Source organism: Crassostrea angulata, chromosome 2 (assembly GCF_025612915.1).
Source record: "Crassostrea angulata isolate pt1a10 chromosome 2, ASM2561291v2, whole genome shotgun sequence".
Taxonomy (NCBI): Eukaryota; Metazoa; Mollusca; class Bivalvia; order Ostreida; family Ostreidae; genus Magallana; species Magallana angulata.
In genome coordinates, this window is record NC_069112.1 from 73,626,180 (window position 1) to 73,640,551 (window position 14,372).

General features: G+C 32.4%; 1 protein-coding gene across 3 annotated transcripts; it reads left to right on the forward strand.

Moving 5' to 3' along the window:
• Positions 1-282: 282 nt before the first annotated feature.
• LOC128172162 (translation initiation factor IF-2-like) lies at positions 283-11,756 on the forward strand. Of its 3 annotated transcripts, XR_008242205.1 has the most exons (23): positions 283-425; positions 2,330-2,344; positions 2,573-2,605; positions 2,757-2,768; positions 2,997-3,047; positions 3,734-3,811; positions 3,938-3,961; positions 4,151-4,234; positions 4,371-4,400; positions 4,729-4,806; positions 5,015-5,038; positions 5,152-5,193; positions 5,422-5,439; positions 5,623-5,688; positions 5,962-5,997; positions 6,132-6,143; positions 6,422-6,451; positions 6,708-6,749; positions 7,448-8,340; positions 9,224-9,250; positions 10,561-10,593; positions 11,303-11,335; positions 11,607-11,756. XR_008242205.1 is itself a non-coding variant. In XM_052837938.1 (22 exons), exons 1-22 carry the CDS (start codon positions 392-394, stop codon positions 11,634-11,636), a joined length of 1,692 nt encoding a protein of 563 aa, XP_052693898.1. In that variant the 5' UTR covers positions 284-391; the 3' UTR covers positions 11,637-11,756. The 3 variants fall into 3 exon arrangements, 2 of the variants coding, with proteins under 2 accessions (XP_052693899.1, XP_052693898.1); XM_052837938.1 differs by lacking the exon at positions 10,561-10,593 and having other exon boundaries at positions 284-425; XM_052837939.1 differs by lacking the exons at positions 10,561-10,593; positions 11,303-11,335; positions 11,607-11,756 and adding an exon at positions 9,468-9,635.
• Positions 11,757-14,372: the final 2,616 nt, after the last annotated feature.

Consider the following 14,372-nt stretch of genomic DNA (forward strand, 5'->3'; position numbering starts at 1 on the left):
TGACCAGAGACACGAATTGCGTCCGGTGATAAGCATACTCTGATACTAAAACAATTAAACATAAAATGACGATAAACATCGAACCCTCATTATCTATTTCAAAAATATCAAAGAAACTTGTATTGAAAAGCCATTGTCAAATGAGGGAGACCGTAATGACATTCTTCTCATTTACATTTCTGGCAACACCCCTAATTACCATAATGTGGTGGGCGGGGCGGGTCCTTTTTTTTGATTGACAGGCGTAAAGGAAATATCACACATCTTTGGCTTCTGATAGGTCACACCGTGGATTTAATGCTTCGGTATATATACTTACAGAAGTAATAATTTGTGCTAGACGGGAACTATTGAAAAGGACCTGAGCGCGCATTGTCATCATATAACGACGATGCTGGCTGTATTTATCTTACCGGCTCTATTGGGTAAGTAAATCGTGCTGATAAATTTTTTTTTTTAAACATTTTCAATTAATTTTTTTAACATAGGCTTTTACATAGCTTTACAAATATAAACCGATTAAGATAATGTTGTTGCTATAATAACTTCATTAATTATTTATCACAATACAGTAACAAAAAAATGTAGACTTAACTATAATACATGTACAATTATCTTTAACACATTTGGCTACATTGTAAAGAAATTCTTTTAGCAATATGCCTATGAGTTTGATCTTCAACAATTTGTTTATTTCGTGAGTACGTTGGTTGCTGCATGTAGACATAAACCTCGTCGAATTTTGCTCGAATGGCGTTTCTTTGGGTTACAGCTTTTTAATTGCTGATTATACACACGGCACTTTATGACCATCAGTAGCCAATTTTATCGGAACGACCGGTGTACACAGTAACATAAAAGGCCTCGATGTCTTTAATATAGCCATTAAACTGTCAAACACTACATGGTTTGGCCGGTGTGCTGCCGTTGTTGAAATACTGTTGACAACTGCAGCACCTCACATCATAAATCACATCGGACTCGGCGTACTGTCAATTCCAGACACGCTTGAATCGGCAGCTCTGGCCTGTCAAGCGACTGTCTGCCTGAGGATTCTGTATTGTTTTGACGCGCTGCAATCTTAACGATTTTATTCTAATTAAAATATCAGTGAAATGAAAACGTTCACTTAACATTTGGAACTTAAAGCTTATTGATATGACTTAGCACATGTCCTATTATGGTTAATATATTTGGGCTAATTGTAACTTTCATGGGATATGAATGCATTAAAACAAAATGTACATTATGGCATTATTCATTCATTCACCTAATTTTGATACCAGATCCTGATTGATTTTAACCCATCATTAGGGGTTTAGAAAGTTTAAACATGATATTTTGACATATTTTAGAAGAGTGAATTCTTATTAATTTTCCCCCTTAAGGAATGCTAATAAATTGATTAGACGTGGTGTGTTTTAACCCTGAGCTTTGTATCTCTTATCAATGTAAATTTAAATTGAGTGGACTTAGCCAACTGTGATAATACGCCTTCTAATTAATTTAGTAACATAAATCATCATCGGTGTTTTATTGTTACAAACGAGTCTTTAAGATTGCCCGTAATCCATAATACCTCGCTTTCATCAGATAAATTTGTCTAACGGAACAAAAGGAAATGTAATTTATTCCTTAGTGGTTGTTATTGTGTAATTAAAGCCAGTCTATCGAGCGTAAAATTTCACACACTTAACGCCGACAAGAATGAAAAAAAAAACAAAACCGCAAGTTCAAACTAATTACAGACAACGCCCCCTGGCGGAATATAAAATTGATGGCTGTGTCTAATTGATGTAAAGTACGCCTTTGTAACCGTTGTTTAGGAACATGCTTTTGTGCGTGTTTACATGGACTTAAAACAAAGAAGAAGTTTTATGCTTGCAAAAGTTTGATTTCTTACAAGGCAGACTTGTGCCCTTAGAACATCAATATCCTTGTCACAAATGACCTGTTAAATGATACAACATTACGATCTTGTAATTATGCGAAACATTAAAGACGATTTTTATGGCAACTGGTCTGATATTTTTATTTTTGTTGAAACCATTTAGTACTTTGAGAAACATACATTTTTTCAAGCTTTTTTTATTTATTTATTCTTTCAAATTTGATCTTATTAAAAACAGTTATAAAACCAAACTTTATGATTAAAAAAATCAACGTTTCATTAACACAAAAGTTTAAACAAATGCGACTTCAGCTAAACAAAGAAACTTTTTTTTTCATTGTACATCGTATTCATACACCAGCGTAAAAATATGCCATGACGAAAGAATGTTTGATATGTGTAGTAATTTTTAACATATTTTTATTTTTTTATTTGCAGCCTTGGCCCTTGGTGGTAAGATATTCTACATTACTAACCACAGCGCTATAACTCTTTATATTTTATCAATGGACAATTACTCATTATCACTTATTCATTACATATTTACACAAACTATGTATGATATTCAATATAGGTCATAATGACAGCTGTCTTAAATAACTGATATTTATCTAATGTTTTCTTTTAGTTCTATTAATAATTAAAAATGTAATCGACAATACATACGATTATTTCTTTTAGATCCTCTACCACCAGTTAAAACGCACACAGAGAGTAAGTATTGTGAACATTAAAGAATAAATAAACATTTTTTTTTAAAGAAATTAATAACATAATGAACAGTTTTCATATATAATATGAAATTTCATAAGATATTTGTGTTAACATGATTGTTTATTTTATTTTGATTCTTGTTCTTTTGTAGTCATCCATCTTCGTAAGTATATAATGCTCTATTAAAGAAAGGTAGAAAAATCGTAACAATATTTAAAAAACAGAAAACAAAATTAAAGATGCAACGTTTAACCTTTATTTATATAAAAGAAACACTGGAAGGATTATGCAAAATGATTACGATAACCATTTTGAATGCTCAGTACCTGCAAAGGTTAGTGTGAGCCTGTGTTAACCTGTGTTATCATCTATTACTGTTTTTTTTCCCTAGCCGCTCCGAAGCCACAATTAAAAAAGGTACCAGCCCTCCAGGAACACGCCAGTAAGTATTTCTCAGTTTGTACAGTTAAGAAATTAGTTAAACAGTTCATCAGGATATGAACGTGGTTGGTCACATGTTTAAACTTCTTTTTAAAGCAACATGAGCTGTATTTTTGAGAATTTTATTTTAGTGCAAAAACCTACTAGTATGATAAGCTTTCATATAACTTCGAAATTTTTTGATAAATAAGATTTGAAAAAAAAGTCATCAATTTTTGTCAAAGGAATTATTTCTCTTCTAAGGAATATATAGCATATCTTTTTTTGTACAGGACGACAATAATTAAATTTTGCTCCAAATAAGGCTTCTGAACGGCCTTTTCCACAAAAAGATGGCGAACAGAAATTTAAAAACCGTGATATTTTTGTCATTTTAGTAGAAAAGAACATTTTAGTAAAAAACAATCAACATGAAAAACGCAGCTCATTTTGCTTTCAAAAGTTCACCAGGATATGAACTTGTTTGGTCACATGTTCAATTTTTTTCTTCTCAAATCATCAACTAAATAAAATTTGTTAGGATCGTTTTGTTTTTATCTTCCATATAAAAATCATGGAAACTCGAAACTGGTAACATAGGGTTATCTTTCTTTTAAAGAAAAAACACCTCCAAAATAAGATAATAACTTTATGATTAATGTTGGTTTAATTGGAATTAAAAAAATTATCTATTAATCCGTCTTTCAGGGGTACAAGTCCAGCACGTCCCTATTAGACAGACGGTTGTGAAAACGATTGATGTTCCTAGGGACATTATTCGTGAAGGTAACGTAACCATTTCAGCAGCAATGCTCTATTCATCTTTTCCTAAAGATGATCTCATCATTAACCTTCATAATTACTATACAGCTATATGATTATATAATTTATAATTTTTAATTCATATTTTAGTACCTGTCATTGTGGAGAAGAAACGTAAGTAAAGTGTCTTTTTACTTATAATTGGTTTGGGATAAATTCAGTAACCAAAAAAAAATTATACAAGTATCTATTGGGTTGGGCTGTTGAAGCTTTAAAAACGATTAGAAAATTCAATTAGAAGATTAATTATTGCAATACTAATGATAAAAATAGCAATCGATGAATTATTTTATACATTTTCAGTGATTTTGAGACAACCTCACATCAGAAAATTCCCTATTGATGTAAAGAAGGTACTTCTGCAGCCTCACATTAAGCATGTTCCACGTGAGTATTCAATTAACTTGTACCAGTAAACATTCGATATTCAAATTGCATTAAATTGTACCAGTTAATATTCGAATTGCAAAATATCACAATATCTCCTTTATCTGACGATGATGGGTTTTTTTAATTTCTACAGAGGTTAGAGTCAACTACCGCAAGAGACCATGTAAGTGTACTTGAAATATACGGTAACCAGGAAAATATATTGGTCAAAAGTGTCAAATTGAAATCTATTGATATTGGATTGTTTTTTTAATATTCACTGACAATGGGCATTTTACTATTAATGGAAAAAGAAAGATTCGTTTAAGGTGGTATTAGACCTTCGTTGATTTTAATTTAAATAAACGTGTCGTATTTTTTTCCATTTAACTTGATTTACTGTTTATTTACATAGGAAGTATGTCACAATATGGAGCTGTCCTATAAAGCCTTCAATATTGTTTTGCATTTGTATGTCGATTTTCAGTTAATCAATTGTTCGGTTCTTCTAGATGACGTTTGGCACACAAAAGAGGTCAAGAAGTTCATTGATGTTCCAAGACCCGTCCCAGTCATCAAACACAAGATCAGTAAGTCAAAATAACGAGCAATTGTTCTAATGCAACGATTACGATGATAAATATAACTATTCAAAAACAATATAATCAAGCATACAGTGGGGAATTTATACATTTGAGCTTGAAACATTTTTTACTATCAATTCATATAATCAAGAATCAAAGTTTTATAACAATCTATTTGAAAATGTTGATTCAAAATTTTTCATTGTCTTTGCAGTTACCAAAGTATTGAACAGAATCGGTAAGTATTTGTCACTCTCTGGTGTCGAAAGATGAAATGGTTGTTTCATATTAATCAATCTTTAGTCACATGACAGTTATCATGTGATTTATGCGTTACTTTTCATTTTTCAGTCGATGTACCCCACAAAGTATACAAGGATAAGGTTAAAGTCGGTAGGTTCCATTATAAACCTTAATTAATTAGTCTTAATTATGCTACTTCACTAATCTATATATAAAAAATAGATATTCATGAATTTAAAAAAAAATCAAAACTCTGCTTAAATGGGTATGAAAGTGATGATTTCAAGAAGGCAAAAACAGCTTGAATTATGCATCTGCGCTACATAAAACTATGTGAAACGTTTGTTCTAATAATCTTTTTTTCTCTCTTTTTAACAGTCCAAGTTCCTCAGCCATGTAAGTAGAGAACTCGGTGACTTCCTAACAGAAACATACGATTTAAAAATGAACTATTTCCATTCATTTCAAATGTAATAGAAAAAAGCAAGCGGAAGAGTAATGATCCTTAAATAATGAATCGGATACATATATATACAGTAATTGATCTTAATTTCAAGTTCATTGTGTGCTTTTCTCCAGTCAAAGTACAAAAGGTCCACCACAGAAAGATAGATGTTCCAATTGAGGTTCGAGTGCCTGTCCCACGTAAGTAAATAACAAATTTTAACTGCGTCTTATTTTTTTAAAACTTTCCTAAATCAAGTTTGGTTGAAGTCGGATTTTTTTGAATCGCCAGAAAGAACATTTTATATCCTTAAATTACCCTTTTTTTTAAAGTTACAAATGATCTAAATAAAGAGAAGGAAGAACAAATCATATAACGCAAATAGATACTATCACTAAAACACATAAGAAATACAAAAGTTGACTTGAATTGCAACAACGCCTTTTGAGTACATTTGCATCTTATTTTGACAGGTGTTCACATTAAGCAAACACAAGAAGTCCAAAAAGGTAATGTCTACTTTCTTGATCAATCTAATTAGGGTTTAGATAAATTTCATATTTCATAATTTATATGACACTATATTACATACTGAATTATGAAAGTAAACAATGTTGTAATGTTGGGTTTTTTTCTCTTTCAGTTCCTATTGACGGTGAGAATTCTGGACCTTACGTTGACTTATACGTAAACTGACCTAAATCCACATTACTTAGTGGAAGATTGGGTTACTAGTATCAAATTTCTATAGAAAAATAAGACATAGGGTTGTAAACTGTAAATGTACCTAAAACATATTATTCTAAAGAAATCTGGAAACAAGACTTGTAGCTGTAGTATCTTTTTTCATCTACTGCGCATATCATTTTCACCTTTACCTATTTCACCTTTTACCTTTTACCTATTTCACCTTTTACCTTTAACCTATTTCAGTTACCGTTGTAAAGAAGGTCGCCATCCCAAGTAAGTAGATAACATGATTTGTACAGTCAAATTTTCCTGAAAAATCATTTTCAATAATCTTATAAATGCGTTAGTAACCGAAAGTAATTCCTAAAAATAAATGCTGTCACTAAGCGTTCTGTCAATACGACGTTATCTGAACATCATTAAATGTTTAAGCCAAAATCACTTATATAAAATTTTAGTTTTAAATTTTTTAAGTCAAACTCAGTAATATAAAACACGTCTTAATTAATTCCTTTTATTTTTTTTTTAGAAAGAACAACACTTACTGAAATTGTTCCAGTTCCAGTCAAACGTATGTAAAATAACATTTACCGTCTCATTAAGTGATTAGAGTAATAGAAAGTAAAATTAAATACAAAGGTAAACAACATAATTTAATATAAATTTAAAGATTACAAAAGTTTATAACAATAATCTTTAAAAAAAAATGTGATATTGATATGAAAATATCATTTTAATGTAATCATACTAGAATTTATTAAATATTGTTATTGTATCTGTTTATTTATACTACAACTGCGAACCCATGTATATGCTTTTTGGTGTATTGTTTTTCTTTGTATGCGATGCATTTAATACTTTAGAAATACACCTCTAAGCTACGATTTAAGTTTTTTTTATACATATATTTTATTAAGAAATACCGTTAAAATGAGTAATTCTAATATATTTTGACTATGATATTTTTTTACTCATAGTTAATAAATTGTAAGCAATCAGATCGATATCCATACATAATGTTTTGCTTTTATGTATCTGGTTATATAACAATGGTTTCCCATGTCTATAGGGTGGAAGATCATATCAGTTATAAACCTTTGACACCTTTATTCTATGAATCCTAACATTCAATCCGTTTTACATCGGATGATTCTCACTCACAGTGCTTTGTTCTTGGGATCCCGCTGAATCAATATATCAACCTCCTTTTGAAGAATATTTCTTTCTTTTTTTGCAAATTGTCTTTTGAAATGACCCATTGACTTACAGCAGAGGGATGTGGTCCAGATGGGGTCAATTGCGGAAGTCTAGCTTCTGTCAACTCCGTTGCTGGTGCTGGAGTTGGATTGGCTAGGGTTGTTGAGAGACAGGACGTGGTTGTCGACGGAGCCCCTGGTGGTGTGGTATCCGATACACTTGTTGGGGGAGCAGCACCAGGAGCGCTGGTCACTGAATCCGTTGGTTTCAGAGGGGGTCCCATAGTAGATGTCGGCGTAGGCTCCATTGGTTCCGAGTTTGGCCCTGGAATAGGTCCAGGATTTGGCTCAGATTTAGGTCCTGGTTTTGGCGGGGAATTCTATCCTAATGGACCCCGTTTCGGAGATGGACCGGATGCAACGTTTGTTGAATCTTCCCTTGCTGGTGGATCTTCAATAGGGCTCTCAGGCTTGGGTCCTCCACTGGATGGTGAGTTTGGCTATGTGGAAGGTGCAGGAGTTGGAGGCCGCCGAAGTGACCTGGTCAGCATACGGCATACAGAAAGAGTTGTTCCAGTTCCACTAACGGGCGGGGTATCCTCTCAAGGCGGCTTCGGACAATTAGGCGACGGATATGTAGATGGCCCTTATCCAGGCCCTTATCCAGGCGATTATCCAGGAGGTTATCCAGGCGGTTATTTTGACGGACAAGGCTATCTAGAGGGTGAATTCGGTTCTGCTGGACTGGTGGGAGGCGGAGGATCTGGGTTTGACAGGGGTAGTGGATTTGATACTGAATTCTCTAGATCAGGTTTTGAGGGGGGACTTGGTGGTAGATTCGAGACAGTAAGCGGCGGTGGCGGCGGCGGCGGCGGTGGCGGCAGCAATGCCGGAGTGTTTTATCAAGAAACAAGAAATGCCCTACCTCTCCAAGTAACAGGAACCGTTCGTGGTGAATATGTGCCGGTAAGATAAGAGAACGAACGCTTTGCCAAGTCCCATGTACTCCACAGGAAGCACATTCTCCAGCACTCATACGAATTGTCCTATTTATTTGGGTAATATGTAATCACTCATCTCCCCTCCGATTCATCTCTCCATTAATGTAACACAAAATGTCATTTGATTCACATGGTATTACAAAGCCTAATTACTCAAATTGGATTATAACGGTGTTTTACCGTTTTTCTACATATATACTTGGCTATGCTTTTAACCCAATACGTTTGCTTACTACTAGATGTGATCACATATATTTAGACATGATCATCAAACACCCCAATCAGGCTTCTTTATTCAGCCTTTATCTTCCTACGGTACAGGTCTAAACAGAACAAAATGGTTTTCGTTTCTGAACACATTCTTGTATCTTTCCTATGGATCACTTAAGCGCTGTTGGGATCAAATATTAATGCCAATTACTCTGATTTCCAATCAGTTTCATATATGTTTTATCCTCCAACCTGATATGCTTTATGCTTTACATATACTCTCATTCCTTTTCCTTTCATGTCGTCAATGACACTTTACCACCACTTCTTTCTACCTGATTATCAACATCTGACCATGCAGCTTTAATGCATATTCTACAAAATTAATCAATCTTATATAGTCATTGTTCACCCAAATTTGGACCTAAGTTGCCAAACTATTAAATACTTTATTTCTTGAGTTCTTTTATGTTGTTTTATGTTTTATCACGACACCTGTTTTTGTCATGTTGATACTATTATTTGTGTATGTGCTGAAAATATCAGATTTGTCAAATCATTTTTATTATTATTATTTTAATATTATTATCATTATGATTATTAATATTATCTAATTATATCTTTATTTTCATTTTCAGACGGCGGAGGATATAAACAGGGTTATGGTAAGTCAAATAAATCTTTCAAACAACACCAAGGATATTGATTTTTTAAAGAAGTAGTGCAGTATTATTCATCGCCGTTGTTAGAGATATTACTCATCTTAGATGTTGTTGTTGCGGCCTTTTTCACATTTATGGTTTCATGATATAACTTCCGTGTATTGCGCTTACTCTTGCTTCTTTCTTTACCTATTCTCATCATTTCTTCAATCAAAATTAGATGACTCATCTCTATCAGGCGCCGCAGGACAGTTAAACATTGGCGGTGCTTTCCAAGGTGGCTTCCTAAATGGCGCTGGTAATGACGATGGCGCGAATGTCGGCGCTTTCGCTGATGCGTCATCTTTTGCTGGAGATTTAGCTGTTGCCCAGGCCCTTGCTGGGGGCCAGGGTTTCAATGATGGTCAATATAACGGTGCCCAATCATTGTTAAATGGACATGGTTTTCATGGAGTTCAAGGGTTTAATGGAGCTCAAGGATTCAATGGAGCCTTTAATGACGCTAATGCGTTTGCCGATGCTCAATCGGCGTTTGGTGGCGCCTCAGCTTTAGCGCAGGCTCACGCTGAAGCCCAGTCTCAATTTCAAGTCCAAGCCCAAGCCCAGGCCCAAGCTCAGGCTCAAGACCAGGCCCAAGCAAACGTTCTTGCGCAAGCTCAAAACTTCATTAATGCACAGGCTAACGACATAGGAAACTCTCTCCAGTCCGATTTACAATTAGCCAATCAATTAGCGTATAACGACAATTATGGTAAGCACATAAAGAGCCTTGTCCTGAGATAAAGAAAAATTCGTTAAAATCAGTTGAAATTTTAATGGATTTTATAATGTAAAGATTAATCTCAAAGTAATTTCTTAATTTTTTAATATTTTTCACAAATTCGTAATTTTTTAAAAACTTATCTTCTTTACTTAATATTTGTTTGCAAATTTTATAGATGTCAAAAAATTCGGTAAGATCTACATTTAAATGTTGTTGTTAACGCCAAACCGTTCTGTTCCACCGTCACGCAAAATGTCGTCACGCACAAAAATGTTGAATCTGTCGCGCACTGCCACTTGTCTTTGATTATTCCACAGCTGGATTTGAATACTGTTTTCACTTTCACTTTTTCTTTCTTTTATCAATTCTTGTTTTCATATTTCAGTCTTTTCATAATACGTGCTTTATTTCTCATTTTTGCAGTTCTATCTCCTTTTTTCACATCACATTTTTGATGCACGCATTATATGTTATATTATATGTTATAATCTATGGGGTCGTTTTCTTTTTAAGTTGTCTCCATGTAATGAATTATCTTTTTTTTCTTCAGTAATTTATGAGAACTGATCCTTGAAAAATAATGGTAACTTTTTTGTTATCTTCCCTCTTCTTTATTCACCTCGCCTTTTTATATTAAAATCCTGTTTGGGTGTCCCTAAACCTTGATTATTTTCTTTTTATCCTTTATCCCTACGTAAGAATAAACTATTTACATATGCATCATTCTGTTTTCATTTTCTGTATTGATTACTTGCTTTGGTATAGACGCAATTTATTTGCACATAATTTTTCATCCATGGAATTGGCAAAGGATATGATTATATAAAGCATCCTTTTCCTATACTTGGACAGTTTATTATCACATCACAATTTTGCCTGCTTCATTGCCATTTTTGCCAAAAAGTCATCTTTCTACGATCTACTCTATCAAAATGATCGTCTATTTCATCAACTTTTGTATATTTTGTTCATCTCTATGAAATCTTTAAACTATATTTGCCACCTGTCCAAAGCATTACACACCTTTTTATTCTGCTTTGTATTATTTATGTTGGCACTTTTGTATTACAGCTACGTAGAGAATCATGTTGTTTTCCCCTAATATTAATTGACTTTATTTCAATTTAATGTGTAACTTGTTTTTTTCCTATTATTCAAAACGTTTCTTGTTGTTTTCTTTATTTATGGTCAATATTTTAAAAAAAAAAATTGAAGACGATATTTGTTTTGTATTTTACTGTCTGTTTAATATTATACATTTCCTAAATTCTTTGTTAATGTCTTTTTTACAGGGCATTAGAAAGGATCTGTTCTCGAGGCCGTCGGTAAGTTATATCATCAACATATTTATGTTTGTTTTTTTCTGTTACCAATCTCCAACAAAGTTCCTTTACTTTTGTTAAGAAATGATAGTTATTTTCAATATTAAGTATTAACTTACAAATAATTTTCAAATGCAGTGCTTTGCGTATATAGCGAAGATATATAAAGATAAAATAAATATATCAGATCATTACAAACAGAAAATAAATGTTATTAAACATGTATTGAAAACAAATATGAAACCTTCTCACTAATCATTTTTTTTATTTCCAGAGACTCTCGGCTTTTCCTTCTGGGTTATGAGACACCATTGTACATTTCTATAAATAGTACCATATTTAACATTGGCTATTTCAGTGTGTTACATTCATCCTCGGGCGTCTGAATATATTTTATTAATAAAATATACATTTGGGTTTGTTATCTATTTATTTTTGTTATTTAATTATGTAATACAGGTGAAATTCGATTTCTGTAACTTCAATCCCTTAAAACAATGTTAGACTGCCCTTCCATGTTATAAAACTAAAATTCCGGCTACTCTCACTTTGGAACCAAAATGATCGCAACAAGAATTTCCCGATTTTTCAAACTTCATCTTGAATGTACTCTTTTGTAGATATTGAAGTCGACATCTTTTCATACTAATTAATGATTCTTACTGTGATTACCTACTTTAATTACACGAGTTTTATCATTTTTATTTTTATTACACAAAAAATCCCTGATGTTAGCCTTAAGTAACATTCGATAAGCAGATAAGTAATGTTAGAGTTTTTGAAAAACTTTAGTGAATGCTTCGGCTTTTTCTACGTCTTGATATTTTTTAAGACATATTATATTTGTTCCTGAATTCAACAGCATTTTGCTCGTTACTTAAGAATGACAATATGATTGTTTAAAATAAAAGAAATAAATGAACCTCTTAAAATCTGCCTATCTGTCAGAGAATTTCAAAAAAGATTTGTTTAGTGTTCACGTTTTAATTAGAGTTTGGAAATTTTTACAAGGGTTGAATGAAGAATGAAAGATGGTATATATGTGCTTCACACCAGGTGTTAGAAAGAGAAATAGGTTACTGGAGGCATATCAAACGTATAGTAAAACTAGGACTAAACACTCAACCAAACAGTCAGTCAATCAATAATTTTGTAAATCAATCGACAGATTACTCAATAGATTTATTGATAAAGATGTCAAATATTAAAATGACCAATTTTTCAAGCAACCGAAAATAAGTCAAACAATTTATAAGCCTACATAGTAAAACGGAAAACTTTTACTAAGATGACCAATAATTAACTTTTGGAATGCATGTTCACACATTTCACATTGATTACCTATTTGTGTAGAAAGCTGTTTTTCACTTTCAATAGTATCGTCCACGTTTTCAATTGTTACAGTACTTAATCTTATATCTAAAATATTAAATTAAGAGGAGACAGCTCGATCGCTGATCACATCATTCAATTTGAAAGTTTAAAGTAGCTTTACTTTTATACAGAACTTTGATAAACAAATTTTGGTCAATCAGACGCTTCAATAAACCATTTGCTTATAGAAATCAAAGTACTGAAGTACTGACGGGAGTTGATTTTATCGATTATCATTTATTTTAACATCAACTCATCTTAGTGGAAATTAGTTTCTAGTCTGTATTCAAATTTAACACTTTTTTAAAATATGAATTTTAATTAGACTTTTCAGACAAGAATTTAAAGAAACCCCATATGAATCGTGTTGTGTAATATTTAAAGATAGATTTCAAACTATGAATTGTATTGATCCAAGCACTATTGATATTGAACTCCAGTCTCATTCAACCAGTCGCTCAGCTGTCTCCGTTAATATCCGACAAGCAAGAGAACCTCTCTGTTTGTCGGAGATTCACGGAGACAGCCGAGCTTTTGGTTGAATGAGACTATATCAAACTCTGGCGTAGGACTACGTGAAACTACATAGATATCTAAATTGTTCTTATTATATAAAATCCTACTATTTTCAAAGTGTTTATAGATAAGTTTCCTTGAAAAACAATGCTTCAGCATACATTACGTAGAATTTCTCTGTTATATTCAAGAACTAAAACTTGTCAGTGGTAATGATTTGTGCTTAGGTCCAAACACTGTTTCACTTTCGGTTTGGCAGATTGACTGCATAGGAGAGTTGATTAAAATCAACTCCCAAAAAGCTTTAATGAACTTATTTTGTTCTGAAAAATAAAAAAAAAATACACATTATGTATTCAATAAATGGTATTAGAGCCTCTTATGCTTTTTCCAAGCTATTTTCAAACGAATTGTATCTAATACATACGTAAATATTCTTTAATACGTTGCGTTGTTTATGGAATCTTGACAAATAAAGCAAAGTGTTTCTGTTTAATTTCTTTGTTATGTTTGAGTCAGTCAAGTTGTCAATAAATTTCAATCCCTCTTTGATTACCCATTCAATTTATTTTCGATTCAGCTCGACAAGAAAACGAGAAATATACGTGTGTTAATAGAAGCCATTCATTTCCCCTAAATACATAAAAACAGACACAAACGTCAATTCATTATTTCTTCAAAGTTTGTGCAGAAATTATCGAATAGTTCTCTCTGCAAAACACAGAGTCAATTAGACAAGTCAATGAATAAATGGACAAATAAATAGGTTAATAGGTTAATGAATAAATTAACAGATAAATACACAAATAAATAAGCCAAAAATTCTAATAGTTATTAATTTTTAAAGTCATGCCTTTTTGTTATTTTATGCACGTGTTGAAAACATATTCATGGGATATTTTTAAGGCTGACCCAGCTTTTTTACGTGACATTATAACACAGATATTTTTTTTGGTTCATTTCCGTTTTTGACATCTTTATAATTTGGAAAAAAAACCCAATTGGTATGTGCCTGTTCTCATGACATTTGCATCAATTGTATATTTTTGCAGAACATTGCATGATGGTATAATCATGGCAGACGACAAGCTTTATAAAATAGTCAAATATCTAATATATAAAATATCTGTATATAGAATGGGCCAAATAA

Coding starts and splice junctions, on each gene's coding strand:
- LOC128172162 (XM_052837938.1), top strand. CDS start 392: ATGCTGGCTGTATTTATCTTACCGGCTCTATTGG. Junction 4,807..5,014: donor AGTCATCAAACACAAGATCA/GTAAGTCAAAAT, acceptor TTGTCTTTGCAG/TTACCAAAGTATTGAACAGA. Junction 5,689..5,961: donor GGTTCGAGTGCCTGTCCCAC/GTAAGTAAATAA, acceptor TTATTTTGACAG/GTGTTCACATTAAGCAAACA.